The 27,869-nt window shown below is 62.6% G+C and overlaps 1 protein-coding gene across 5 annotated transcripts; it reads right to left on the reverse strand.

Annotated features, from left to right (window-relative positions):
* Positions 1-740: 740 nt before the first annotated feature.
* Positions 741-27,712, reverse strand: DOK7 (docking protein 7). 5 transcript variants are annotated; one of them, XM_081233228.1, is made up of 7 exons: positions 27,580-27,712; positions 27,462-27,507; positions 17,102-17,332; positions 14,859-14,965; positions 4,312-4,537; positions 2,414-2,530; positions 741-1,579 (listed from the first exon to the last, which is right to left on the reverse strand). In XM_081233228.1, exons 1-7 carry the CDS (start codon positions 27,631-27,633, stop codon positions 864-866), a joined length of 1,497 nt encoding a protein of 498 aa, XP_081089354.1. In that variant the 5' UTR covers positions 27,634-27,712; the 3' UTR covers positions 741-863. The 5 variants fall into 5 exon arrangements, with proteins under 5 accessions (XP_081089354.1, XP_081089350.1, XP_081089351.1 ...); XM_081233224.1 differs by having other exon boundaries at positions 4,312-4,431; positions 14,859-15,059; XM_081233225.1 differs by having other exon boundaries at positions 4,312-4,431; positions 14,859-15,059; positions 27,604-27,702.
* Between the last annotated feature and the right edge of the window lie 157 nt (positions 27,713-27,869).

Raw genomic sequence — 27,869 nt, forward strand, 5'->3', positions numbered from 1 at the left:
ATTTTATTTCCAGGCTAAGAATGTATTACAAACAGTGTCAGGTTTTAAAAATGTGAAGAGCAACAAACGGCTTCAGCCAACAGTGAAGGTACAAAGCGAAATAGTTACAGGTGAGCTGTGTGCGGGACGCAGCCGGCCGGAGCCCAGATTGGACGGACACGGGCCTCGCCTTCCACGGGGGCGTCTGGAATCGTAGCGCGAATGGACAAACCAGGCCACGCAGCCAAAATCCATGCAGGCGAGCAGGCTGAGCCGACCACGGAGGGCGTGGAAGAAGCACGATGCCCGGAGGCGACCCACCGGCAGTGCCTGGGGCCCGTGAATGCGAACGGACAGCCCAAGCCCTGCATCCTCTGGTCCTGACCACCAGCCCTTGGCTCAGCCAGGAGGGCGGAGGGGGGCGCCCGCTGCCCGCACTGTCCCGGGGGCTCCTGGCAAGTGACCCCGACCCTGCCCTTCCCCGCCCGCCCCTCCCCCTGGAGCGCGCAGGTTCAGGAAGGGGCGGCTGTGAGTGAGCCGTCGGGGTCCTGGGGTCTGGACAGCCAGACCCCCAGCAGTCCCCGGGGCCTCCTGAGCCTCAGCGTTCCCCCCAAAGGACAGACCACCTGTGCACGCAAGCAGGTGAAGCCCCTCGGACACACAACGCAACGCGTAGGGAGGTTAGTCTCAGGCTCCTGTTTGACTTAGGCACCTGGTCCTTGGGCTCTGCTGCCCCCGACCCGGCCCCCCACCAGCCTCCCACCTTCCGGAACGCACTTCCAGCTGCGTCCGCGGCCCTCCCTGCAGGCTGGATCCCCAGGCCCCCAGGCTGCCCCACCGAGCCCAGCCCCACGAGGGCACCACCCACCACGCAGCCACCGCCCTCAGGGAGGGGCATTTACCTTCAGTCCTCCGCAGACGGGACACGCGGAAAAGAGAGCCGGAGGGGGCCCTGCGTGGGGGGCGCCCGCTTCCCAGGGCTCGCCTGGCCCCGACGGGGCCTCTGTCGCCTGTCCCCGCCGTCGCTCGCCCAGCCAGCCGGAGGGACACCCCGCCGACGGACGGCCGCCCGAGTCCCCGGCGGCTCCGTCGCTGGCACTGCCCTGTGTGGCAGGGGGCTGGTCCCGGGCCACCTGGCGCAGGCTGCGGGGCGTGTCGTAGTGGGGCCGAGGCGCAGTGGGCACCTGGTACTCGGCCGCCCCGGGGGCACAGGCGCACAGGCTGGGCTCGGGCACCCCGCCTCCCGGCAGGCTGAGCAGGGAGCCCAGCTCGTCAGCCCCACGCCACACGTCCAGGCTGCTGCCTGCGAAGGACGAGAAGCTGCCCGAGTAGGAGGAGTGGCTGCCCGTGGCGATGCCGCTGTCCGAGGAGCTCTGGCGGCCGACCTCCTGCAGCTGCCGTGGCCGCAGCGGCCTGGGGGGTGGCCTCGAGGCACCCGCTACGGCCTCCCCGGGGGCCTGGGCAGCCGCCAGCCCAAGATCCTCCGGCGACGCGCCCGCCAAGGACAGGGACGGCTCTGGCCATGGTGCGAGCCGGCTGCTGGCGCTGACGTCCGAGTGGCTGGCCTCTGACGACGAGCTGGACAGGCTGCGGTCGTCCCCTGAGCGGAGAGTCGGGGTCTGAGACTCCTGGGGGGCTCGGGCTGCCCGGGGTGGGCTGGGGAGCCTCGGTGGGAGCTGATGTCTAGCCCCCCCACGCCCCTGCCCTGCTGAGGGCCTGCGCTCTCTGGTCTCCAGTCGCCACCCTGGGATGGCTGACCCACACCCTGCCTGGACCTCCACACCCAGCGTCACCCAAGATGGCCCCTTCGCCCACACCAGTCCCCTCCCTGCCGTCCCCCTGGGAACCAGACGTGAGCCCCTTCTCCAGGAAGGTGGCAGCCCGTGCACACCTGAGCCCCCAGCTCTAGGGGCCTGCACGGAGAGGCCACCATCCCCACTCTGCACCCGTGGGACTGGCGACAATCACACAGGACAGAGGGCCCGCAGAGCTCCCCCGCCTCTGGCCCAGGAGACCCAAGTGTAGCCCCCCACCCACCACCCCCGGGAGCTGCAGCATCCCCTCGAGGGCTGCCGGCCCTTTCTGTCCATCTCCCCGCGGAGCGCAGCAGCTGAGGGGCCTCGCTCCCGGCAGCCAGTACCCCTGAGCCTTCTGTGTGGGCACAGACGGTGAAGCCACAGCCTCACCAGGCCACACCCCGGTGGCTGGGAAGGAATTCAAACCCAACCCGCCAGCCAGCACCCATGGCGGCACCATGCTTACGATCAGCATCCAGGCTGGAGCTTAGTGAGTGTGGCATCATGAGTGAGAGAACGAATGGACGAACAGAGGGAGGGGCATGAATGAACGAACAGGAGCTGGGAGGTTGCCTTAAAGGGGCAGCCCCAGCCCCAGGGCCACTGGCCCTCCCTCACGGCCCAGGCCATGGCCCTACCTGCACTGCCCGGCCAGCCGGAGTGGGAGAGGAGGCTGAGCCGCTTCTCCAGCTGCAGGGCTTCCAGGGCCTCCTGGGCCACTCGCTCCTCCACGGCAGGGCCCCCGGGGCTCAGGTCTGCAGCAGAGAGGACAGTCAGCGAAGAGGCGGCCCCAGCCCTGTCCCCGCGGCCCACCCACTGCTCAGGACATCACAGTTACCCCAGCCAGGGCCGTGTGGACCTCGGTCCAGTCGCAACACCACGACAGAGCCCCTGGGAGCCCCAGCTCCTCCCCACGCCAGCACCCCAGCTGCCAGACACCAAGCTCAGGGTATTCAAACCACCCCCGTCCAGGTCCCCGGTCATCCTGTGTCCTGGGCCCAAGGACAGCCCCCCCTGGCCACCAGCAGATGTCCCATGCCCCAAAGCGGACAGTCCTGCAGTGGGTCAGGACACTGGCACACCCTCCTGCTGCTGGTGAGGCAGCAGGACGCTGGCGCCGGACAAACTCACAGCCCCACCACTTGCCCTCCTGAACCTCACAGCCAAGACTGCAAAACGTGGGAGCAGAGACAGTGCACGCCACGCGCAATGGGACCAAGATGGGAATGCACAGGACATGCCTGGGGCAGGATGGACCCCGGAACTCTATCTTCTCCCCTTCCCCCTCCCCACTGTATGTGAGGCAGGTCCTGCCTCTGGGCCTTGGTGCCCAAGTGGGTCTGACCGAGCAGTGGTCAGCTTGAGAAGACACCCCCAAATCTCAGAGTGTTAAGGCTGCTGACCCAGTGGAGGCCACATCTGAAGAGTCCCCAAAGATCACAGTCTTTCAACACGACACCGGCCAGGCTCAGCGAGCAGGGACCCACCAGCCCCATCCACACCCCAGCTGTCCACACCTGCCCCATCCACGCCAGCCCCCGTCTGATCCCGGCCACCCACACCACTACCTGCGGCTGCAATGCGGGAAGCCGCCAGCAGAGGGCGCTGCCGCACCCCACCCCCAGCAGAGCCCGGGCGGCGAGGCTCTGGTCACATGAACTGCCTCCTTCCTCCCCAGCCCGCCCCCCGGGCCCGCCTGGGGGGTTGCGGGGCTGAGGGGCCCACGCTGGGAGAAAGGGGACCTGGCACGTCGCCAGCCACTGTCTCCCTAGGAGGTCCACCTGCCCCCGACCTGGCTATGGTGCCCATGCAAGGAGGCCAGGGATGTGAGCTCACTGACCACCTGCTTCCCCGGCCACAGGCCTTGGTCTCCCACCTGGACAAGGGGACAAGCACTGCCTCACTGGGGCGAGGGGAGTATCGGTGACCCTGGGAACCACCCACCCAGAGGGCCTCGGTCAAAGGAAGCTGCGATGACAAGGACCAGCCTTTGTCCCTCCCATGGGCTTGGGCCTCCTCGCCCTCCCCGAGGGGAGGGCAGACCTCACCCTGTGGGAGGAAGTGCCCAGGTAGCGTGGCCCTCCGCGGTCCAGCGCCATCCCTGGTCCAGGACTCCTGAAGAGCAGTGTCCCAGCCACAGCCAGGGAAGTGGGAGAGAAGACCAGGCCAGCTCATGTAGCCCTGGCACCTACCAACCCGATGCGCTGAGACCCCAGCTCACAAGGTGACTTCCAGCCCGAACTCTGGCTCCCACGGAGCCAGTCCTGACCCCAGAGACCTCAGGCGAGGGCCCAGCCCAGGTCTGGGAGACGGGCCGGCTTGGAAGGTCTTCGGGGTCTCGGGCTCGGGCCTCTTGCTGGCCCACCTGGTGCAGCTGCAGTAATTGTCCCAACCGGAAGCCTCGGCCTCTGAGCGTCCCAGCAGCTCAGACCCCATGGAGGAGGGGCTGTGCCGGTGTGAATGCCCCCGGGAGCCCGAGATCAAGCAGCCCACCTGACCCTCCCGCCAGGCCAGGCTCCCCAACTCCGGCACCCACCTGGGAGAACAGGCCGCAGCCCAAAGGGGCCCTTGGTCGGGGAGATGCCACGGACAATGCAGTCGAACAGGAAACTGATCTGCTCTCCCTCAGCCGAGGACAGGAAGAAGACCCCAGCCCCTGCAGAGGGAGGACAGACCCCGGTGTCAGCCTGGCCAGAGCTCGGGTCGGTGGGGCCCCTGCAGGGTGGGCTCAGGGCCGCTGGGCGGGGACTGCCCACAAAAGCCTGAGCCAACCCGTGAGACCTCCCCCCGAGCACCACAGCGATGTCCCCACGGCACTGTGGTGACGTGAGCCATGCAGGCGGCTCAGGCCACAGGCCGGCTCTCCCAGGCCTGAGGGCACCATCCCAGCCCGAGTCCGGGCTGCACAGCATCAGCAAGGTGGGAGAGGGCGTCCTGCCCGCTGGCCCTGAGCCGTCAGCCATCTCTCGTCTCCCGGGCCGGTGAGAGGAGCTGGGGTGACTTCTGGAGGTTGGGGGTCACGGAGGAGGCCGGGGAGGGCGCCCTGGCTGAGTGGAGAGCCCAGCAGCCCCTCCCTCTGGCCCACGCTCCTTTGAGGGGTGGGCGGGGGGTGCACATCCAGGAGGGCGGCTGCGAGAGCTGGTTTCCTCACCCGGGCTGTGGCGAGGGGAAGCTGGCAAAACACAGGCGGTGGCACCTGCCCTGCAGACGAAGCAGCCTGGCCCACCTCAAAGCCCCTCCCCTCTTCCCGGGCTCGTTTTCTGGGTGGGGGGCACTGGAGCCCCTGGTACGCAGTTGCAGGGCTGAGATCCAGCCTCGGGGCTCGCACCCACAGAGGTGATAAAAGACACGTTTACATACTGAGATACGGGAAAGTCATCGTGGCTTATACACGAGTTCACTTGAATTTGATGCTAACTAAAATAGCCTATTTGTGGTCTATCAAATTGTACATCTGCTTTAATTATTAGAGAAAAGGGCACATCGACCAGCAGTAAAGACTGTCCATGTTAAACATAAAGATTAAATAAATGTCCCTCCCCCTGGGGCACCAGCGCCCTCCTCCTTCAATGGTAAGCCTCCCTCCCAGGTGCCAAGGCCACGCTGACTCTCTGTGTACGCGCTGGTCTGTTTTTTTATTTTTATTATTTTTTGAAACCTTGAAGAAATGTCACCCTGACTTCTTTGATGTTCTTTGTTCTAACAAGATATAAAACTGTGCTGAAAACCCTGCTTTTCCAGAGTCATCTGGGAAGCAGGTTTCCAGGCTAGTCCTCAGTTTGGCTCAAATAAAACTCTTTTCTATTCTTATTATTGATGGTTTATTGATTATTTCCATTGACAGAGGGGAGGCCCGGCTGGGATCCCAGCCCAGGGGGCTTGGGTGGAGGGGGCACGTGGGCCTGCAAGATGTCAGGGCGGAGAGCGGCCGCAGGGCCCTGCGCTGGGCCGGAGCCCCGCCAGCGTGAATGAAGTCCCGTGGCCGAGTGAATGGGGACACCGGGTCACGGGGGCTGGACGCCCGGCGTGGTGTCACCACACAGGAATCCCTCGGTGCCTCGCCCTCCTCCCTCTGCCCAAAGAAAGGCCTGCTCCCTCTGGAAGGAGGGTGCCCGGGGGAGACGGGGAAGCGGCACACTAAAACTGTCCCGGTTACGCTCGCCGGCACTGAATCCCAGGGACCCGGGCCAGTCCCACACGTGGTGAGGCCGCCGTGCCCCTGGGCGGCCACCAGGGCCCAAACCGGTGACGCGCCTGCTCGAGAGGTGAGGAAATGGACGCCCAGAGAGGGGCCACGTCCTGGCACCACGGAGCGTCTGACCAGACACAGAGCCAGGCCCACCCTGGGGGCCCCCAGGGGCACCCACAAGGCTCGCTGCCCAGAGGGGCTGGGTTGGGGGATGGTCCCTCCCAACCTAGAACTCGAGCCCGAGACCTTGGCCGATGGCGGGCGGGCAGGGAGGAGGCCCCGTCCCGGCCACCCCCTCTCCCCGGGGCCAGGCCTCTAATCCGGAGCTTACGGTCAGCTGGCAGAGGCCTCGGCACAGTCAGTCCCCCGACTATAAAAAACCACATTACGGGGGGAGCGGAGCCGGTGGCATTCCACGGGCGTCTGTGAGCTCCCGAGCCTGAGCCGGCCGCCACCCGGCCTCCGCGGCGGCTCCAGGAGCTCCTGTGGGGGGCCGTGCGTCTCTGAGGGCCCGCCTGAGCCTCACAACCAAGGGACAAGGCCTCCGGACCCAGCGGCGACCTCTTGCTGCCCCGTGGCTCCCCTCCCCACCCCAGGCTTTGGGGGCAACAAGCTCCCTAGGTGTACCCGGCCTGCCTGACACACCTCCCCCGGGGCGGCCGTCCCCCTCCACGACTCCCCTCAGCCACCCGTAACACCCCTTTGCCTGTTGAGATTGTTCTCGGGTAACATGGCCTTTCCTGATGGTTCACCCGGTGATGCTTTCAGGGGACACCTCCTCTGGGGCAGACCCCCCGACCCTTTACCTCCCGGGTCTGATGCTGTCCCGGCCGCCAGGCCCAGCACCTTGAGGCAGGACCACTACTGAGTCGTTCGCAGTCCCCTGTGTCTAACCCAGGGCCAGGCGCCCAGGAGACCCCCACGCTCAGTGTGGATGGAAAGCAGGGCGTGGAGGCAGCCAGGCCCCCTCCCATCCCCAGGGAAGGGCTCTCCTCATTTCTTGTTTGCTCGTCTGTTTGGGGGGAGGGGAGGCAAGCTAGGGCCTGGACCCATTTTGCCACGTTGTACCGGTGTGGTCACTGCCACGACGCCCCCCGTGCCTCCTCTCATCCACGTCCGTGAATCCTCCACCCCGAGGCGGGGCCGCTCCCCTCTCCCGGGGTCTGCGCCACAGGAAGTAACCGAGGGACGCTCCTTAGGGTTTGGGGCCAAGGCCTTAGGGGCTGGAGACCCCCACGTTTGCTCTCTTGGAACCAGCTACCCTGTGAGAAACCTGGCTGTCCTGCTGGAGGGCGAGGCCCCGGAGGAGAACTGAGGTGTCCCGGCCAACAGCCAGCACCAGGGCCCCAGGCCGTGCCTGAGGCCACCCACCAAACGCCACTGCCCGAGTGACCCCAGTGCACCATGCGGAGCAGAGAGAGCCCTGAGAGCCCTGCCCAGACCACTGACCCACGGAATCGCAAGACAGGAAACAGCACTAAGTTTGGGGTGTCTGTCCCGCAGCAATAAATAACACGGGAAATTAAAGACGGAGGAGACAGTCCTGCGGAGCAGGAAACAGCCGCCTGCGGGTTCACGGACACAGACGCTGTGGATCCCCAGGGGTGCAGCAAAACTCGCCCGCGTTATAAATATCTCCAGTGGAAAAGCATCGTGTTCAACTCAAAGATTCACCAGCCGTGAGAAAGAAAGGCCTTCCTTCAAACATTCAATGAGCCCAGTTAGATCCCGGCCGATTCCCATCTGAAGTTAGTCTTTAATCTCCAGTGTCCAGACCTTTGTCACTGGACCCTATTAAGAGCTCAGTCCCCAGCTCCTTAGAGAACAAGCATTCCACCCTTTGCTGACAAAGACCCCACGGTGAAGTCCAGTCAAGGACAGAGTCTGAAGGCATTGGAGGACTTTCCTGCCGAGAAGGTTCTAGAAAGCTCAAGTCCAGACAGCACTGATTATCAGTCAGAAAGTTGGCACAGCTAACTGAGCCCCTTGGGATATTATTTTGCACAGAGTTTCCTAATAGAGTAAAACATCTAGTAATTAACGTTTCATTTGTCTCTGCCCTTATTTGGGGTGAAAGAAGCAAAGTTCAATGAAATAAGTTCATTCGAAATGAAGTTTTAAATTTCACCTGATCATTTCATACCCACTCGGAGGACTACTATTTAAACAGCAAAGAAAAATAAAAATAAAACGAAACCGAAAACAAGTGCTAGTGAGGATGTCAAGAAACTGGGCCCTTCGTACACTGTTGGTGGGAATGTAAAATGGGGCAGTCGTGGGGAAAACAGTGTGGCAGATCCTCAAAAAATTAAACAGAGAACCACCATCTGATCCAGCAATTCTACTTCTGGGCACACACCCAAAAGAATTAAAAGTAAGGTCTTGATGAGATATATGCATACCCACGTTCATAGCAGCATCATTCACAATAGCTAAAATGCGGAAGCAATCCAAGTGTCCATCGACAGATGGATGGAGAAACAAAATGTGGTCCATCCATACGGTGGAACCTGATTCAGCCTTAAAAAGGAAGGGACTTCTGACACCTGCTACAACGTGGATGAACCCTGAGGACACTACACTGAGTGAAACAAGCCGGCACAAAAGGACAAATCCTGCATGATGCCATTTATATGAGGTCCCTAGAGTCATCAAACTCAGAGACAGAAAGTAGAATAAAGGGTGCAGGGCTGGGCGGGGAGAGGGGATGGGGAGAGAGTGTTTAATGGGGACAGGGTGCGGGAAGATGAAAAGATTCTGGGGATGGTGGTGGTGATGGGGGCAGAATCATGTGCACGAATGTGCTCACTGCCACTGAACTATATGCTACAAGTGGTTTAAATAGTACATTTTGTGTTATGTGTGTTTTGCCACAGTAGAACTAAAACAAGCAAGACAAAAAAGCAAACAACTCCTCCAGGAAGCAGGCTCTGTCCCATCCTCAAGCGAGCCATCTCCCCACCCTCTTCAGCCCGTCCCACCCCCATCCGGGCAGGAGGCAGCCATACAGTGCAGGCACCTCGCGTCCTCACGGCCGCTGCTGAATGCCAGCCGCCTGCCCTGACAACGCCGCCTGCACACGGTGGGCATCTCCCATTTGGAGATGTGGGATGAGGCTCGCATGCCATCACATCCAGATGGTCCCAAGAGGCCACCCTGCACGTCCCCAAGGACAGGAGGACACAGGGCCTGCTTTTCTGCCTAGGAGGAAACAGACTGAAGCAAAACACCCCAAAAAGGAATCCCCGAGTCTCCTGAGCGCTGAAAAGTGTCTGGTCCCGCCCCACTTAACCCCAGTGCCAGGCAGGCGCTGGGCTGGATGACAGCAAAGCAGGGCACACAGTGTGGGGTCAGGTCCCCACAGGGCCAGACCTCGGCTCCACCACGCTCAGAGGGACAGGCCAGGGCAGCTCATGGACAGCTCCGTGCCTCAGTTTCCCTGTCTGTAAAATGGGGATGTGCACACACCACATAGGGTTGGTGTGAGGACCTAGAACCCCACGAAGTATGGGGCCCTGCAGGGGGGTCTCTTGGGGTGACCATCACCCCAGCCCCATCTCTCCCTGGCCCTGTGCAATTGAGGCCTCCCTGGACATGCAGAGCGCCCAGAACCACCCCTGTGTGCAAATGCCATAGTGGACTACAAAAGGGTGACAGATTCCGGGCCCAACTTCCACCCCCAGAGCAGAGACTTCAGGGCAGAGGGCTGAAATCAACCACAAACCTGTCAGAAATGTGACAGGGGCCTTAGATCCCAAGGGCAGACTCAACCTCCAAGTATAAACCTGAACAGGTTCTTGACGGGGCCTCTGCACGGGCTGCAACCCAGCCTGGGACGCCTGCCCCACCCCCATGGGCAAAGCAATGGACGGCTCAGCCCAGGCCCACCCTGCTGGGACCCTCGCCTCGCCTTGCCCTCCTCCCCACCCACCGCAGGCTGGCCCGCCCTCCCTCCCCCTCTCACTCACCGCCTTAACATTCCTGAACCCACAGGCCCTGCCCACCCACCCAGCTGCTGCCCACAGCAGGACCCTGCCTCAGCAGATCCACATCTCGCACCCACTCACAGCCCCTGCCTCCATCCCGTCTGCACCCTGGGGCCACAGTTGTCGCCCTCAACACAGATCTGTGGGTGGCACTGTCCTGCTCTAGCACCTTTGATGGCTCCCTGCTACCCTGGAAACACAGTGCAAACTCTGGTCCAGATTCCTCCTCTTACCTCACTTCTGCCACCCCGCACACACTGTTCCCGTCACTCAGCAGAGCTTAATGTATGGCTGGAGCACCTTTTCTCTTCCCCCCAGCCCTCCCTACCTTCGGCAGCTGGGCCAACTCCTATTCACCCTTCAGAGGCCCCAGTCAGGTTCACCTCCAGAGGGCCTCCCCAACGCTCCCGGGCTGGGGTCTGTGGCCCTCCCCGGCTCCCCTTGTGCCCCCGAGGATTCTAAACGCCTTGTGTCCTCCCACATAGGCTGAGTCTTCCCAGCCGTGTGCTCCCAGCTCCAACCCCTCACCCAGTGCAGGCCACAGAGAAGCCCCTGAATGCATTCCCTCCTCCCCAAGATTCCTGGGTTTCAAGACCAGGGCTCCAGCAGTTCCAGCGAGACCAGCATTTGGACCACGAAGGCCCAAAAGAGGCACTTAAGGGCTTCTCAGAGCTGGGCAGGTGTAGCAAGACGGTCTCTCCCTAGTTCAGAGCTTCATCTTTTACGCACATATAAAAATCATTTAAAAATGCTCACTGCAGGGCTTCCCTGGTGGCGCAGTGGTTGAGAGTCCGCCTGCCGATGCAGGGGACATGGGTTCGTGCCCCGGTCCAGGAAGATCCCACATGCCGCGGAGCAGCTGGGCCCGTGAGCCATGGCCGCTGAGCCTGCGCGTCGGGAGGCCGTGCTCCGCAATGGGAGAGGCCACAACAGTGAGAGGCCCGCGTGCCGCAAAAAAAAAAAAAAAAAAATGCTCACTGCACCCCAAGGGACTGACAGGATGGCCTGGACCCCGAGGAGCTAGGGAGAAGGAGAGGGGGAGCAGCCTGCACAGACTCAGGGGCCAGCCTTGGACCCCCGCCCACCACCACCTGCTGAATTCCTCAGCATCCGAGGACCCCGATCCTGTCCGCAGCCGGCTCATATGGATGTGGAAATGCCCTTGAAGTGCCCTTGACAGGACCTGCCAATGTAAAGGACGGGGACTTCCTCTGGGGCCCCTCATCCTAGAAACTTCCATTCATGCTTAGGCCCTGTTCAAATGCCCCCTGGCCCTCTCCAAAGCCCTCCCTGGGCTCCAGACACCGGACAGACCCTACTCTCCCGGGCCCACCATTCTCCCTGCCTGCTGAGCCTGTTGGTGGGGAAGGGCCCCCAAATCTCTGTGCCACCCTCACCAGCATGCCCTGCCCCTGCCCTGCAGCCCTAAACACACACAGCGGGCCATGACCACCCCAGAGAGAGAGAATCGGGCCACGCTGGGGGACCTCAAGCTCCCGGCCACCAAGCCCAACCCCCATCCGAATAATCTGAACAGGCTGTCGTCCATGTGGAGGCCACAGAGAGGACACGTCCACCCACGCGGTACCCAGAGCCACACAGAGCCCCCCGCACACCTGCCAGGTCCTGGTCACACCTGCCCGACCCCTCCTCCACACTCTAACAGGGCCCTCTCCTGACATCCAGTCACTGATGCCTCAGGATGGGTGAAGGGGGCCAGGGTCGAGTTACTGCTCTCTGGAGTGGTCTGAGGCTGAGGGCCCAGGGGGTGTGGGCTGGGGGGCCCAGGGTCCAGGCTGGGACCTGCCCCAGGGGAGAAGATGTTGAGTCTTTACATACAAAACCCTCCAGGGCCTTCTGGGGACTTTAACCCACTCTCTGTCCCGGTGCCCAGAGACTCATCGAGATCTGGATGCTGGCACCTTCACAGTTCAGGTGACCCCTGTCGAGGGCTGAACGGTGGCCCCAAAGGACAGGTTCACATCCTGGAGCCTATGGCTGTGGCCTTATTTGGAAAAGGGTCTCTGCAGGTGTGCTCAAGTGAAGGCTCTCAGACAGACCATCCCGGAGTGTGGGGTGGCCTTAAATCCAACGACTGGTGTCCTACAGAGACGCCCCGTGATGCCGGAGCAGAGACGGGAGTGATGCGGCCACAAGCCCGGGCACACCTGGCCCCCCCCGGGAGCTGGAATAGGCAGGGAAGACCCTCCCCTGGAGCCCCCGGGGGAGCCCAGCCCTCCCCCAACTTTGACTTTGAACGAAACGGTGAAGGAACAGATTTGTGTTGTTCTAAGGCCCCGGTTTGTGGTCATTTGCTACGTGGCCCCAGGACCCTAACTCACACCCCTTCCTGGACCTGAACTAGCTGCCCTCCTCCCAGGACGGCCCGGGTCCTGAGTGGCCTGGTGCTCTGACCACACGCACAGGGGTGCACCGCCCCTTCCCACCCAGCCCTGCATCGAGTCCGGTAACAGCCTAAAAACTGGCTTAAACCAGCAGAGCAGCGGCAAGCTTGTCCCTGGAAGAGAACGGAGCCCGGTGGGACCTGCTGGGGGCAGAGGGTCGGGACAGGCTGGCCTAGCCACCCACCACCGTGTTCGGCCACTGTTGACTGGGTGGGTTTGGCCAGGGGCCTCCAGACAGCCTGGAGGGGAGATGAGGATGCCCAAGGGGGACTCTCGCGGTCCAGGGTCCCTCAGCGGGAGGGAGAATGTCCGGCCTGCGGTCAAGGCAGATCCGCTGGGCCAGCCCGCGTTGGTGGACAGAGTTAACCCGAGGCCTCGGGCAGAAGCACCAGGGCAGCCCTGTCACAGTTCACGCTGGGGACCCAGGGAAGGCACAGCGGCTCGAGGTTCAGCTTCTGCCCTCGCAGGAAGCGCTGCTCCGACGCCTGGAATTGTTGACGATCGCAGAAGGAGCCCACCCACACCAAGAGTCGGAATTTTCAACCCTGAGGCCTCAGGGGAAAAATATCCAGAGGGCTCTATTACATTATGTTGGGGCAAATAAAACGGTCTCCAAGGAACCGGTCCTCCTGGCCTGCCCCTGCTCGAGGGCACACGCCAGCACCAACCCCAGGTCTGAACCCCAGTCCTCAAAGCAGCCACAAGCCATCCTGTCTGAGCCTCAGCGCGCAGGGATTCCACAGTTCCAGCCAGGACGCTGGTCTCTCCCTCCGACCCTGCCCGGCGTGCCCCCAGCAGCTCCAGGGCTCCACATGGAGGAGATCTCGGAAGGGAAGGGCCGCCATGTGCCAAGTATGCTGTGACCTGCGACTCCCGGCCAGCCACGCAAGGGAGGGAAACAAAGCTGGGCCGGGGTCCCCTGCACCACCCGCTGCTGTCACCAAAGACGAGGTGGCCCAGGGCTTGCCCAGCAGAAGGACTCTGGCCAGTGTCCCGTGCGTCCTTCCACAACAGCCCAGGCAGGCAGGCCAACAGCTGTGCTCACCCCTCGCTCATGCTCAAAAACTCCAGGTGGGAAATGCACAGGCCCAGCCACGGTCAAGGCCCTTCGGGCGCTGTCTGCAGCTGCCCCACCCACTCCAGGGCCACTGCACCAAACTGCCTGCCCCAGAGGTCCACCCACGCCTCCGCTACATCACCCCTCCCTGCCTCTCTTTGCCTCTCCAAGCTTTTAACCTCCCCCAAGCCCAGGACCAGGGAGCATCATACAATTCAGTGGCTATAGACATCTTGCTGCCTTGAGCAGGAACTTGGCCCTCACCTGCTTGTTCACCTGTTTGCTAAGCGCCTTTGAAGCTTACATCTTGTCCCCTCAAAGGCAGGGCCCTTCGGGCTGCCCGGCTGGGCCAGATCAGCCTGTCCCACCTCACACACCCCTTGCGGAATGAGGGAGCCAGATGCCCAGCACACAGCACAACCGTGTCCTCTGTCCAGAGAAATCCAGGCATGACCGAGGCCCCAGAGCCAGGTGGACCCCCATCCTGGCCATACCGAGAGTGTGCCAGACCCTGCAGTAGGCCCTTGCCATCTTCGTCCTCTCATGAGGCTGCGGGTGGTAGAGAGGGGGGCGGTTAATGCCCCTTTATGGGGGTGGGGAGGTGGAGAGAGGTCGCCCCTGGCTTAGAGCCTCCATCCACCCTGCACACGAAGGAGGGGCCGATGATCCCCCTGACCAGGGTCCCAGGCTGAACGGAGGTGGGGATGCACAGCCCACAGCCCAGCACACTGACCGTGGCCCTCGAGGCCGCCCAGCTGGTCAGCAGGAGGCACTCGGCTGGCCGCAAGCCCGGGGAGGCCACGCAGATAGGCTCGGCCCCTCTGGGGAGGAGGGAAGGGACTTCTCGCTCCCTGCAGTGACAGCAGGTCCACAGTGGCCCCCAACTCGGAGACCAGCAGGCTGGGGGCACTGGAACATCCCCCACTCTCACCATGCCCTTCCCGGCCTGGAGGACAGCTTGCTGGAGCTCGGACACCACCTCGGCCCTCGGGACCCCTGCCTCACTGCTGGGCCCTCGCATTCGGCCCCCACCTGTGACGTCCAGCCTGGGAGGGCCAAGGGAGCTGGCGGGTCCACTACGGAGTTTCTCAGCACATCCTCAATAAATGCATCTATTCTTCTTCCCCCCCCCCTTTTTTTTAAAGCCAACCTGAGCTGTTCTGATGCTCTGTGACCTGGGACGTAGGGCCATGAGCTGCCTCCGGGTGGCCCATGCACGGGCTTCCTGCGGGAGGGGCCCTCCTCTCAGCCTCCAAGCACCCACCCTCCAACAGCAAGAACAGAGACAGCTGAGGGTCTGGGTTCGACGTTAAAAGACATAACCCTGCCGTGTCCCTGAGAGGCCAGCTGCAAGCAGGAGGGTCGGCTCTGAACCACGGTCGGGCCGGGAAGCCGGGAGGTCTGGGGCTGCCCACAGCCCAGGGTCCCCACGGCCCACATACTTACAGTACCCACACCTGGTCCCTCCTTCAAAGATGAACCCGCTGGGCACGGCCCCATAGCGCCGGAGGTCCGACAGCTTCCACTGCCCCGTGACGGCCGGAGGGACGTCCCTGGCCACGACGAGGATGTCATTGCAGAGGTGCAGGGTGGCGGGTCCGCTCTCCAGCTTGGTGCCTGGAGCCACGGTCACGTGGAACCTGTGCACTGAGGGCGGGGCAGGGGCGAGAGGGCATCGCTGGGGCAGAGGCGGGGGAGGGGGGCGCAGCATCCCAGGGTCAGCTCAGAGGGCAGGTCTGCCCCGCCCCGCCTCCCAGCACAGCGTCCAGCCCCGAGGTGGCTACACTCACCTCTCCCATCCTCAGGGGGCCCCCTCCCCATCCTAACTCGGCCCCGGCGAGCTCCAGTAAAAGCTCACATGCGACTCCTGGTAGGTCCGCGGCCTCAGGACTCCTGTTCACAGCACGTCCTCTGAGAACCCCCGCTAAGGGTAGCTGCTGTGGTCCCATTTCAAAGATGGGGAAACGGAGGCCCAGGAGGCCCAGCCTCCCGTTGGTCCGTGGAGAGTCTAAGGTCTGCCTCACAGCCCAGCCTGACCACAGGGACGCTCGGGAAACCGTGGACCCCCTTCCCTCTCCAGTTAGGGGTTCTCCCTGGTGCCGAGCAGGACAACTTGCTCCCCGAGATCTCATCTGCTACCTCGGCTCGGCGCTTTGCCCATGAAGCCCCTCAGCAGGATGGTCTCCTCTCCCCAGATGCCTCCCACCTCGGAAAGGGTGCACCCCGGAGCAGCCGGGCCCAGGAGTGGACAGTGGCCTACCCGCCCATGCCCACCAGCCTCATCTCCAACCCAGAGGGGCCCAGTCCCAGCCCCACCTCCTCCTCCCTGAGCCCCACCCAAGCCCCTGCAGTGGGGCGTCGAGGGGCTCCTAGGCAAGGAAGCCCTGAGGGCCTGCCATGCCCGGCCCAAGGAGGCCAGCGACCCCATCAGTGTCCTGGTGATTTCTGTCAAGGTGCCAAGACAGGGCGCCAGCTGCCTCTGTGCAAGGGCCCTGCCTGCCCTGTAGCAGAAAAGGAGCCGTGCCCTGAGCCAGGCTGAACTGGCGGGAACCCCCAACCGCAGAACTTTCTGGAAAGGTGCGGCTCTTCCCTTCTGCCACTGCATCCCCTCACTGAGCCGTCCACACATCCCCAGACTAGGGGACTGCTCTGGGGATGCCCGGAGGTGGGAGGGGCCGCAGCCCCCTAGCCGGGCTGGGCTGGCTTGAGGTGAGCAAGGCTCTTACCTGGGCACAAAACAGTGGCCAAGATCACTGACATTTTAATGATTATTTAAACAACAAAAATTAATGCAAAAAGCCCACGGTGAGCGAAACAGCAAATGTGTGAATCGAGACCAGGCTGGCTGTGGTGCTGGGGCAGCTGAGGACGGGAATGTCTGAGGGTGGCTCGGAGCCCAGCTTCACTCTAAATTCTGACACTTTATTCGTCACAGGCTTTTGGCTTTAATTTTGAAATTTTTAAATATGGTGTTAAAATATCACAGGTTTCGAGATAAATTAGGACGTGGGGGTTAAAATATACACACTACTATACATAGAATGGGTAAACAACAAGAACCTACTGTATAGCACAGAGAACTATACTCATTATCTGTAATAAATTATAATGGAAAAGAACATGAAAAAGAATATACGTATATGTGTGTAACTGAACCACTTTGCTGGACACCTGAAACTAACACAACATTGTAAATTAACTCTACTTCAATTTTTTAAAATTTTTTTTAAAATATCATGGGTTCTGATGGCTCAGCTGGGGGCCCGCCCGCCTCTGCTCACACAGCTGGGTGGGCAGCGGGGCTGAGAGGTGGGCTGGGTCCCCACATCTCCCGAGAGCACTCCCTGCACCCCGCTACTCCCCTTGAGGGACACCGCTCCTCCTGCTCCGGCTCTGGGCTCAGGCGGCCCGGTGAGAAGCAAAGGGCAGCACTTGCAGATCACTCTGCTTAGCCAGCCGCCCGCTGGGGCTAAAAACTCTAGTTCAGATGAATGGGGTCAAGTTAGGGAGCTCAAGAGGGGCCAGCCCCCAGCCCCCCGCCCCAATTGCAGCCGAGCAGAGGGCGCTCAGCAAGCACTGGGCTCCGTGGCCTGGAGTCGCGTCCTGGCCTCTGCAGCCCGTCGGTGAGGCCTGCGGGATACTGCAGGACAGAGGCTGGGCCCCCGGAGCCCTGCACCGGTGTCACTCACCCTCACCCAGCGCATGGCGGATCCGGGCGTCCCAGGCGCACATGGCCTCCCGGCTGTCGAAGCCCAGCATGACGGCCTGCGACAGGCAGACGATGGCCAGTGTGTGGGCCAGGCCCTCGTAGGGCAGGCCGGGCTCCAGGCCGCAGATGTCCTCCAGCGCGAGGCTGCTGCGTTCCCGCATCCCTCTGGCTCGCTCTGACCTGTCCTTGTAGGCCAGCATCAGCAGGCAGTCTGCGGAGGGCGCGGGGGGATGGCGTCAGGCACGCAGGCCCAGTGCAGCTACCGCCCCGTCCCCAGCAGCCCCTCGCCCGAGAGTCTGGGCCCCAGGCACACCCCGGGCAATTCCCCGGCCACCCTGTGCCTCCACCTCCTCGTGTGCAAGAGGGTGACCCCACCCACACGGCCCCGGGCCACACAGCGGAAGTGGGCTCAGAACCCCCCCTGGCTGGCCCACCCACCTGACTCTGGCCCCCAGCCAGGGCCTCCAGCCTGCCCCAGACCCTGGGGCCACGGGGGCCACACTCAGGCTGCTGGCAGGACAGCACGGAGCCTGCCCAGGGACTCAGGCCTCCCGCCTCGGCCCTGCAAGGGTGGCTTCCTGCCACACCCAGACCCACTTCACCTCCTGGATTTCTCTGTTTCCAGGGTGTGACCCAGACTCCAGAGCCGGGGAGGGGCAGGAGGACCACTGGGCTTGGGTCCCTCTGCCAGACCCGATACGAGCCGCCCCCGAGAGCCTGCAGGGGACGCGCCAGAGTCTGTCTCAAGTTCCCATTTCCCTCAACACCCTAATCGCTGTGCTGGTATCCCCGGCGCTCCTGGCCGCCTGTGTGGCCCTGGCGAACCGCCCTAGATCAGAGCACGAGCGACCCTCCTAAGCGCACCCACCACGGCCGCCGCCCCGTCTCTGATGAAGGTGAGGAGTCCAGGGCCTAATGTGAACACCTGAACACTGAAGTGTCAGACAGCCCTGAGCCCTGCACGGACGCTCGACGATCAAGCCCCCTCGTCCGGGCAGGAGAGGACAGAGGAGCGGGCACAAGAGGACGGCAGGGGATGGAGCGATGAACTGCCTCCTCCGGCCCAACTCCCGCACCCTGGAAAAGCAGCCCCACAGACCCAAGTGACAACCAGATCACAACGAGCTTGACTCAAGACATCTTTGCCACCAGATGGAGAACAAGGGTGGTGCTTCCTGCCTGTTTGCCATCAAACCACAGTCACAGCCCCTTCCTTATGAAGGCAGAGGGTGGACAGTCTGTCCCGGCCACCCACCTCTGCCGTCGTCGGGCGTGAAAGCAGCCCCAGGCAGTACATAGATCAGCCTGGGTGACTGGGCTCCGACACGCCTGTATTTACAAAATCTTCCTATCTGCGACCCTGTTTGTAGTGTTTGAAATGCTTATGTCAGAGAAAAGCAAAGATGTTCTCATTCTGAGGGAAACAAACAAAATCCCAGAACCCACAAAAACCCATCTGCCCACCCAAGGGTTCCAGCGTGTTCTCTCCCGAGCATGGCTCCCTTAGGAAACTCGTGGCCCGGCCCGGAGAGAAATTAGTCACACACGTGGCATGCAGGGCATGTGTTGTTATGGAAGTGTTCCCTGATGTGTCACCAGAGGCCCAAGAGGTAAAAGCCTGGGGAGGCGGTGAGCACAGAAAGACTCCCAGTAAAAATGTGTGTGGACAAAGGGAAGCCACCGAGGCAGCTAGGGAAGGGACCACGGGCCTGAGGACAGCCCTGCCAGCCACACGGGCTGCCCCACCCCCAGACACGCCGACCCCTCCTGCCACTCCTCTCCCCAGGGAAGGCCGGCATCTCTCAGTGGCTTTTCTAGGTAGCTGTCTGTCCCCTGTCTATTTCCAGTCTCCCCACTCCCCACCCTGGAAGGTGAGCTCTTGAAGGCAGGCCCTCATCTGCTGGAGCAGTGACAGCCCCATCCCCTGGCACAGATGAGGGTGAGGGCCTTCTGTCACAGGAAAGACCATTCGCTTTAGTTGTGGCCTTAACAGCAAGGCAGGGCCAGACTGTCACCCCTTTGTTCTAGGAGTTATGATCCCAGTGATATAGCCAAGAGCAAGGTCCATAACCCTTTCTGTGAAGAGTCAGACAGTAACTGTTTTCGGCTACTTGGACCACGCAGTCTCTGTCACAACTACTGAACTGTGAAAGTAGCCACAGACCACACATAAGTGAATGGCTGTGTTCCAATAAAACTTTATAACAGAAACAAGCAGCGGGCCGGATTTGGCTCAGGGCCCTGGTTTGCCGACTCGTAGTCTAGAGCCTAGTTTGCTACGAGCCCCTGTGTCGCCCCATACGTCACGCTCCTCAGACGCCTCCTGCTGCCAAGCAGGTCTTGCCACCCTGGACGTCTGCACTTGCAAGGCTGGCTTGGGGACCTACATGGAAGAGCCAACATGTGTCCCCGAGACCCTTTTCCCTGGGCTGGTGCAATCTTTCTGGATCCTGGCTCTGTCTGAAATGCAGCTCACATCCTACTCCTTACAGAGATCTGAGAATCAATGCGTACCCTCGCCTGCTTGCAGTGGGGTGAATGGGGGCTCCCCAAAAGACATGTCCATGTCGTGACCCCCCAAATCTGCAAACATGACCTTTTTTGGAGAAAGGGTCTTTGCAGATGTGAACAAGGTAAGGATCTCAAAATGAGTCACCCAGGATTATCCGCGTGGCCCTAAATCTAAAAACGAGTGTCTTGGGACTTCCCTGGTGGTGCAGTGGTTAAGAATCCGCCTGCCAATGCAGGGGACACAGGTTCGAGCCCTGGTTCGGGAGGATCCCACATGCCACGGAGCAACTAAGCCCGTGCGCCACAACTACTGAGCCTGCGCTCTAGAGCCCGCGAGCCACAACTACTGAAGCCCACGCACCTAGAGCCCGTGCTCCGCGACAAGAGAAGCCACCGCAATGAGAAGCCCGCGCACCGCAACGAAGAGTAGCCCCCGCTCACCGCCATTAGAGAGAAGCCCGCGTGCAGCAACGAAGACCCAATGCAGCCAAAAATAAATAAATAAATTTATTAAAAAAAAACAAAGACGAGTGTCTTTATAAGAGACAAAAAAGGAAACATGGATGCACAGAGGAGAGGCCACGAGAAGACAAGTCACAGGGTGATGTGCCCACAAGCCCAGGAGGCCTGGAGTTGCCCGAGCCGGAGGAGGTGGGAAGGGTGCTCCCCAGCGCCTTCAGCGGGAGAACGCTGCTGGATTTCGGACTTCCAGCCTCCAGGACTGTGATACAGCACATTTCTGTTGTTTCAAGCCCCCCAGTTTGTGGCAATTCATTACTGCAGCCCCAGGAAGCCAACACACCCTCAGCGTCACTGATTTCATTTTACATATGAACAGAACAGGGCAAGGGTCGCGGCTGTGTGACAGCCCCATCTTCTGCCTGGTGGAAGCTGCCCAGAGTCACAGCCGGGCTACAGCTGGCGCAGCTGCTGTCCAGCCACTCAGCCGGCACCCTCCAGCCCCCCCAGCACCCTCCAGCTCCCCGGCACCCTCCAGCACCCCCGCAGTGGGCACCTTTAGCTGAGGCAGAACTCCGCTCCTGGGAGGGGCGTGGGTGGGGCCCTTTGATGGGCAGCTGCTCCACCCCCTCTCCCTCCTGATCACTTCGGGCCATGAATTGATCCTATTCTGAAAACCTATTCTGTGAGGAGCGCTGTTTAGTGGAAAGCTGTTCAGTACCAGGCACCGGAGAAACAGAAATTCTCAGGTCTAGGCCTGAGACAAAGCAGGCTGTGCCCGGGAGAGACAGCACCAGTGCCCCCAGGGAGCAGTGACATCACCAGCCTTTCCTGCAGACGCGCCACACAAAGGGACATGGGAGCCTGCACCGACTGGCCAGCTCCACAGGGGACCCTCGCTGGGAGCACCCAGGGCTGCGCCCCTCGCAAGAAGCCCAGCGAGGCTGGTCACTCGGTGAGGTCTCCCGGTCAGCTGCCAAGGGAACATCACTGGCCTCCCCACCCCGCGCTCCGAGCCACCCACTCACGTGGCCACTTTCTCTCCACGCGGGCCGCGAGGGCCTGAGGACCCCGCTCACAGCAGCACCCATCCAGCTGAAGTGTGGAGCTGCAGGGGCACAGCCAGGCTGCAACCTGGCCCTGGGCGCCCGGACTCCAGGGGTAAGAGATGAAGCCGCCTCAGGGCCTGGGCGGCTCGCTGCCGCTGCCGGGGCAGCTCTCGGCCAGGGGTGGAGGGGACTGGGGTCATCGTAGTGAAAGGAGGCTCGGATGGGGCAATGACAAAAGTGCCACAGATTAAACCAAGGGTGTGCACGCAGAGGCACAAACACACACTCCTGTGCACGTGCACAGCCACACACTTGATCACGCGTGCGTGCGTGCTCACACACATGTGCTTACACATGCATACCTGCACGCTTGCACATACACACGCACACACTCCACCACTGTGCACGGGCGCCACCGTGGGGACCAGCTGACTCGGTTCACGTCCCACATCCGTGTCTGGGAACCCGTCCCTCAGCTCTTAGAGCCTCTATTTTCCAGCTGAGAAACAGACGCCACGCACCCTGCGGAGTCAAGGCAACAGCACAGCCCCAGCCTGGCACATAGAGGCCCTCGGTGACTGCCACGCACCAGCAAGCACAGCGTGGGATGAGCAGGGACCTCGGCCTGGGGCCGGGGACATTCCCCGTCACCATGAAACCCAGGGGAGCGTACCCGCCTCTGGGGTCAGCCCACCCCTGCCCTCTTCTGCCCGTAGTGGGCCACTGAAAGACCCCCAATGGGGCTCCTCGGAACCCACCCCACCTCCTTTTCCGTCCCTCAGCGGGGCGGCCTCCCCCATAGCCCTCAGCCCAGTTCATTCCACTCACAAACAATCCGGGGACCCAGGGGACACAGCCCAGCTTCTGCGGAGCTGAAACCCAAGAGGGGAAACGCTGAAAAAGGTCGATAAAGAAGAAAACTCTGAGGAAGAGCTGTTGAGGGGACCGGCATTTGATGGCAGGGGTAGACGGCATTTGGGGGTGGACGGCATTTGATGACAGCGGTTGTCATGGGGCCTGAGCACAGGGGTCAGAGTCTCTTCCAAAGGGACAATGGACTCCCAAGGGATATAAGGCGCCAGCCCGGCAGCACCTCAGGGAACAGTATTGTGCTAGAGGGAACAGCCAGTGCAGAAGCCCAGAGGCAGGGACCCAATGGGCAGGGCTGGCATGAAGGGAGGGGAAGAGTGGTCCAAGGTGTAGGCAGGCTCCAGCCAGGTGGGCCTGCTGAGCCAGGCCAAGGCTGCATCCCAGCACACCAGGGGCCCTGAGAGCTGTGAGCAAAGAGGGCCCAGCCTGGCTGCGTGTGTCGAAGGGACACAAGGTGACAGCAAAGCTCCAGGCCCCTGCAGCTGTCCAGGCCAGAGGAGCTGCTGGCCTAGGCCGAGCAGAAGAAAGGGGGCCCAAAGCTAGGCTCTGCGGTAACCATGGTGACAGCGGGAGGGGCCTTCCCTCTGCGGAGGCAGCGCTAACTCATGGGACCTCTTGGTGGGTGGATGATGGGGTGAGGGAAAGGAAGAGGAGGGTGATGCTGGATTGGGGAGGGGGGCACCGGGGGAGGGGGTGCGGGGCCGGGGGCAGGGGGCAGGGTTGGGGTTCTGTCCCGGACACGTGAGCCTGAGAGGCCCATCAGACACCAGGCGGCGTGCACACAGGCAGCTGGACACACGCGTCTGAAGATGTAAAAATAACCATGGAGTCAGTCATGGGCACTCAGAGCGTTTACAGCCCGGGGCCGAGAGCCTGGGGAGGGTGGGTGGCCGGGAAGACGCAAACCTCCGGGCCTTGTTGGGGGCAGGGGGAGCTGGGAGAGGAGACGGAGGTTGACGCCCACCCACGGGACACAGCCGGAGGAGCGGCTGTTGGATTTAGCCCTCGGAGGTCACAGTGACCTTGGGCAGTGCCTTCAGCAGAGCAGCTGGGCAGCGGCCTGCGGGCAGCCGAGCACTGGGGATGGGGGCTGCTGACCGGGCCTGCCAGCCGGTGCCTCAGGCTGAAGCCCAGAGGGACCCCCCCTCTGACCCACAGGTCCAGGCCTGTTCCCGATCCAATGCGGGGGGAAGCGCGTGCACTGTGTATGCAGGGCGCAAGGGGGCTTCACGGGCACCCACAGGCAGGCTACCACAACCTCACCGGCAGCAGCGAGAGTGCACGGTGCCCCAGGCCCAATGCACACCCACCACCCATCCACCCTCCGCAGGGACCAGCTAGGACTCGTCCAGGGCACACAGTTGGTCCGAGCAGAGGCGAGACCTGAGCTCAGGTGCTCCGATTCCCAGTCCGGAACCAGGGGCTGCAGGAAGCCCTGGCCCCCTTGTCGAGGTCTCCATGGGGATGGAATGGCTAGCCACCACCCACACCCTGTCCTTGAGTGCCTGCCCAGCCCAGGACTGAGAAGTCACGCCCATTCTGGGGGACACGGCTAATCCAAGGCCAGAAGGTGGGACCGGAGAAGGGACCCTCCCCACCATCACCACCTGGGACCCCCAACCTCTCGGAATGCGCCCACCTCAGTTAGCAGAGCTGCCACTGCACAGGAGAGGCACGGGCACAGGCCAGTGGGACAGCTCAGGCGGCTTAAAGGGCAGGTGTCCCGAGGCCCCGGTTCCCGGGCAAGTTTGCAGGGCCAGATGTTGCCAAGAGTGGCTAGGCTCACAGCACCTCACCTGGCAGGTCCCAGCCCCTGCCAGCCTGCCTGTGAGGGGTGATGCTAAGTCAGGGACCTGCCCTCCAGGAATTCAGCACCTGTCTGAGGACAGGGATAGGAAGAGGATACTGAACTAATACCTCACCTTCAGTGAAAGGAGCAGGTGCTGAGCCCCCAGCCGGCCAAGGGGCTGTGGGCAGGAGGCAGCACCCAATCATTTGTGGGCCAGACCACCTGGGTCAGCAAGTCTCAGCCCCTGTGCCTATAATGACCCCCCAAAGGCCCTGCCAGCTTCAGGAGTCAGGGTCCCTCCCGGTGGCTTTTCTGGGCTGAATAAAGCCCCAGCAGCTTGCACAGGAATTGGTGAAGCAGGGCCCTCGGAGCGGAGGGCCGGGGAGTCGCCCTGGCTGCTCAGGACCCCTCTGGGTGCCTCACCCGTGGGTGGGCCGCCCCTGCCACAGGGCAGCCACACGAGAGACACCCCTCCCACCATCCTAAGCCTCAACCCGGGGAGGAAGAGAGAGGCTGCCCAGGGTCACCAGGGGTGGGCCCAGACCACCCTCCTCTCAAGGGAAAGGATCCAGGCATGAATTCTCTGGCCAGGACAGAGGTCGAGACCCCAAGGAGCACAATCCCACCGAAGTACTACTGCCTTTTATAAAGATTGTTACTTCTTTCAATGAGAGGTTTTCCCTTTCATCACTTTAAGTGAGGACACGGGGGCGGGGGGAGGGGGAAGCTGGGGCGAAGTGAGAGAGGCATGGACATATATACACGACCGAATGTAAAATAGCTAGCTAGTGGGACGCAGCCCCACAGCACAGGGAGACCAGCTCGGTGCTCTGTGACCACCTAGAGGGGTGGGATAGGGAGGGTGCGAGGGAGACGCAAGAGGGAGGGGATATGGGGATATACGTATAGGTATAGCTGATTCACTTTGCTATACAACGGAAACTAACCCAGTATTGTGAAGCAATTATACTCCAATAAAGATCTATTAAAAAAAAAAATCAAGGCTTCCCTGGTGGCGCAGTGGTTGAGAGTCCGCCTGCCGATGTAGGGGACACGGGTTCGTGCCCCGGTCTGGGAAGATCCCACATGCCGCGGAGCAGCTGGGCCTGTGAGCCATGGCCGCTGAGCCTGCGCGTCCGGAGGCTGTGCTCCACAGCGGGAGATGCCACAGCAGTGAGAGGCCCGCGTACCACAAAAAAAAAAAAATCAGAGCTTTTCCTTCCTTCCACTAACTAAACTTTATTGTAAGAAGAATAAGTGGTCCTGGTTAAGAAAAGCAAAAACAGGAGAAAAGACCCAAAGCGGAGAGGGGCCCTCCTACCCCCCACCCGCCTGCAGCCCCTGATTCCCTCCCAACCTCTCCTTGTGGGCCCTCCTGGGAAGGAAACGCTTTTCAAAAACAAGAGTCCTGGGTTTTCATGATGAGAAGGCAGGGCGGCCCCTCCTCTCTCCTTCCCAGGCTCCCCCTTGGCTGCAGCCAGGATGTGGGGAGTCTTAGCTGTGGGGACCCCAAGTACGAGGACCTGCCCCCAAGGCCACCTGAGGGATCTGGTCTTCAGGATAAGGGGGGCCAGGCGGCTGCAACCCTCCCAGCCAGGCCCCCCAACACACTAGAGAGGGGCCAGCTCATCAGCTAAGGGCCAGGGAGGGGAGAGCGAGGAGGGTCCAGAGCCTCTGACCCATCGGGGAATCGTGGCCACTGGCACCGGCCGGGAGGGAGAGAGAGGGAGGGCTGGCGAGAGCCGGGCAGTGGCCCGGCGGGGTCAGCTTGGCAACTCCGCCTCAGGCCAAGCACCCATAAGAGGATGACCGCGGCCCTCGTGCAGTGTGAGGATAAAGGGGGCGCTGCTAAGATAACCGGCAGTGACAGCAGGGGTTCTGAGACCCTGGGGACCAGGACCTGAGATGCAGGGCTCAGAGGACAGCAGCCCAGAGGGGCCGCGTGTACCTTCCACTACCCCTAATCCCCTCCCCGCCCCAGTCCCCGGCCGAGTCCTGCCCGAGTGCCTTCCCCCTCTTCTCCGCGACTTCCCCTCCAGTCCAGCCCTGGCGCCCGCCAGGGCAGAGGAGGCTCTTCCCCGACGCCCCTGGCTCTCTACCGCTGGGCTGCACGTGGTAAGACCCAGGAAAGGCCCAATGACCACAAGGCCACTTACAGACTCAGAGTCTACGGTGTTGAGGACCCACTGCAAACTCCCCTGCAGTGCGTGAGGGCCCCCTTCACAGGTGACCTTCAGGGCCAGCCAGAGCTCACCTCTCAACTAGCGCTCTCGGATACTGGCATAAAATCCACCACCAGGGGCTGCAAATCACTACCCCCCTACCAAGAGAGACAAGGCCTACCCCGGGACTGCTCTTCGGGTGGGCCACCTGTCCCAGAGTCCCGCACAGGCCCTGGCTCGCCAACGTCCCCGGCAAGCAACCCCCAACCAACAGCCAGCCCCCTGCCTCGGGCCATAGCCTCTTGGATCAGCACGGCCTTCACCCCCGCCTCTGCCACCCTCAGCTGGCCGGTGTCTCCATTCCCTGCCGGCTGGGGCCCCCCTCTCTCCAGCTCTGACCACCCCCCACCCCCACCAGGCGTCCCTGAGCTCCCCAGGACTAGGACCCCACAGCTCCTGACGCAGGGGCTGCGCATGAAAGACTGATCGGCTGAACAAAGGGTGCACGGAGCCCAAGCCCCCTTGGAGGGGAAGCTGAGGCCCAGGCAGGAGGTGAAGTGTGTCCGCGGCCAAAAGCAGACCCTTCTATCGCAACCACGAGGCTCCCAGAGCCGGCTCAGCAGAAGGGATGGAGGAGGGGAGCCGGGAGGGGCACAGGGAGGGCGCCCTCCACACCCTGCCTGGGAAATGGCAGACACCCCAGGCGTCCCGGAAGACTCTCGGGCAGCCGGGCACGTGTGAGGCAGCGTGCGCTCACACCCCCAGCATCCCACACAGACCCCCGGGGGCCTGGGCCGGCTCCAAGGCACCTGTCTCCGGAAACAGCTGCAGCTGCACAGCTCAGAGCCTCCGGCCGCTGAGCTGGAGATGCCCGGCTTCGGGGCTCCCAGCTGGCTCCTCCGGGCTGGGGGGCCGGCTCCGCTCAGGGGGCTGGGAGGGGGCCGTCCTCTCCTCCCGGGACGGAGCCCACACACAAGGTACATTTCACTCTTCTCGTTCCTACCTGGCGGCCCAGCCTCGGCTCCACCTGGGGAGGGTGGAAGGGCCGCCTGGGGTCAGCGCTGCCCGGAACACCCATCCGCGTTTGGATTCAAAGACACGACTCAATCCCCAACGGGGGCAGAACTTTCTGGGATGCTCCCTGCTGCGTGATGGGGGAGGGGGCCAGAATAGGCTCCTGCCCTTTCGCCCCTCGGGACTCCACCGGCTCCCGCAGGCCCCTCCGAGCCTCAATCCGCCCTTCTGCCAAGGTGGTCCCCGCCCCGGGCCTGGAGTCTGAGATGACGGCTCCCGGGCCCGGTGCGGTCGCGAGAGGGTCCCGCGTCCCGGCGTCCGCGGCAGGCGCAGGCCGAGGTGAGGCCGGAGCGCTCTCCGGTTACAGCCCTCGGCCCCGGCGCCGCCGGCTATTTCGGGCGAGCTGGCCGCGCTCCGGGCCGGCCAGGCGCAGGAGGCCGCCGCCGCCCGCCCCGCGTCCCGTGCCCGCGCCCCGCGCCCGCTCACCTGCCACCGGCGACGGCTTGCGCAGCACCAGCCACCTACTCTTCCACTGCGGGGACAGAGGGAGCGTGAGCGGCCGCCCGCGCCCCACGCCCGCCCCGCGCCCGCCGCGCGCCCCGACCTTCTTGCCGTCCCGCAGCTTGACCTGGCCCTCCACCAGCGCCGCCTCGGTCATCTTCTGTCATGGTTCCCGCGCGCCCGCCGCGCCTCTCCCCGCCGCCCCGCGGCCGCCCAGCCCAGGGTCACTTTCAAAATAGCTCCGGGAAGGCCCTGCGCCGGCCGGCGGGGCGGGCGGGGCGGCGCGCGGGCGGGGCGAGGTGCGCGCCCAGCCGGCCCTGCCCTACCCGCGCCCCGCCCCGGCGCTGCGCCCCGCGGCACCTGAGGCCACCTGAGCGCCCTCCGGAGCCAGGC

This window comes from Mesoplodon bidens, assembly GCF_964165515.1.
Source record: "Mesoplodon bidens genome assembly, chromosome: 1".
Taxonomy (NCBI): domain Eukaryota; kingdom Metazoa; phylum Chordata; class Mammalia; order Artiodactyla; family Ziphiidae; genus Mesoplodon; species Mesoplodon bidens.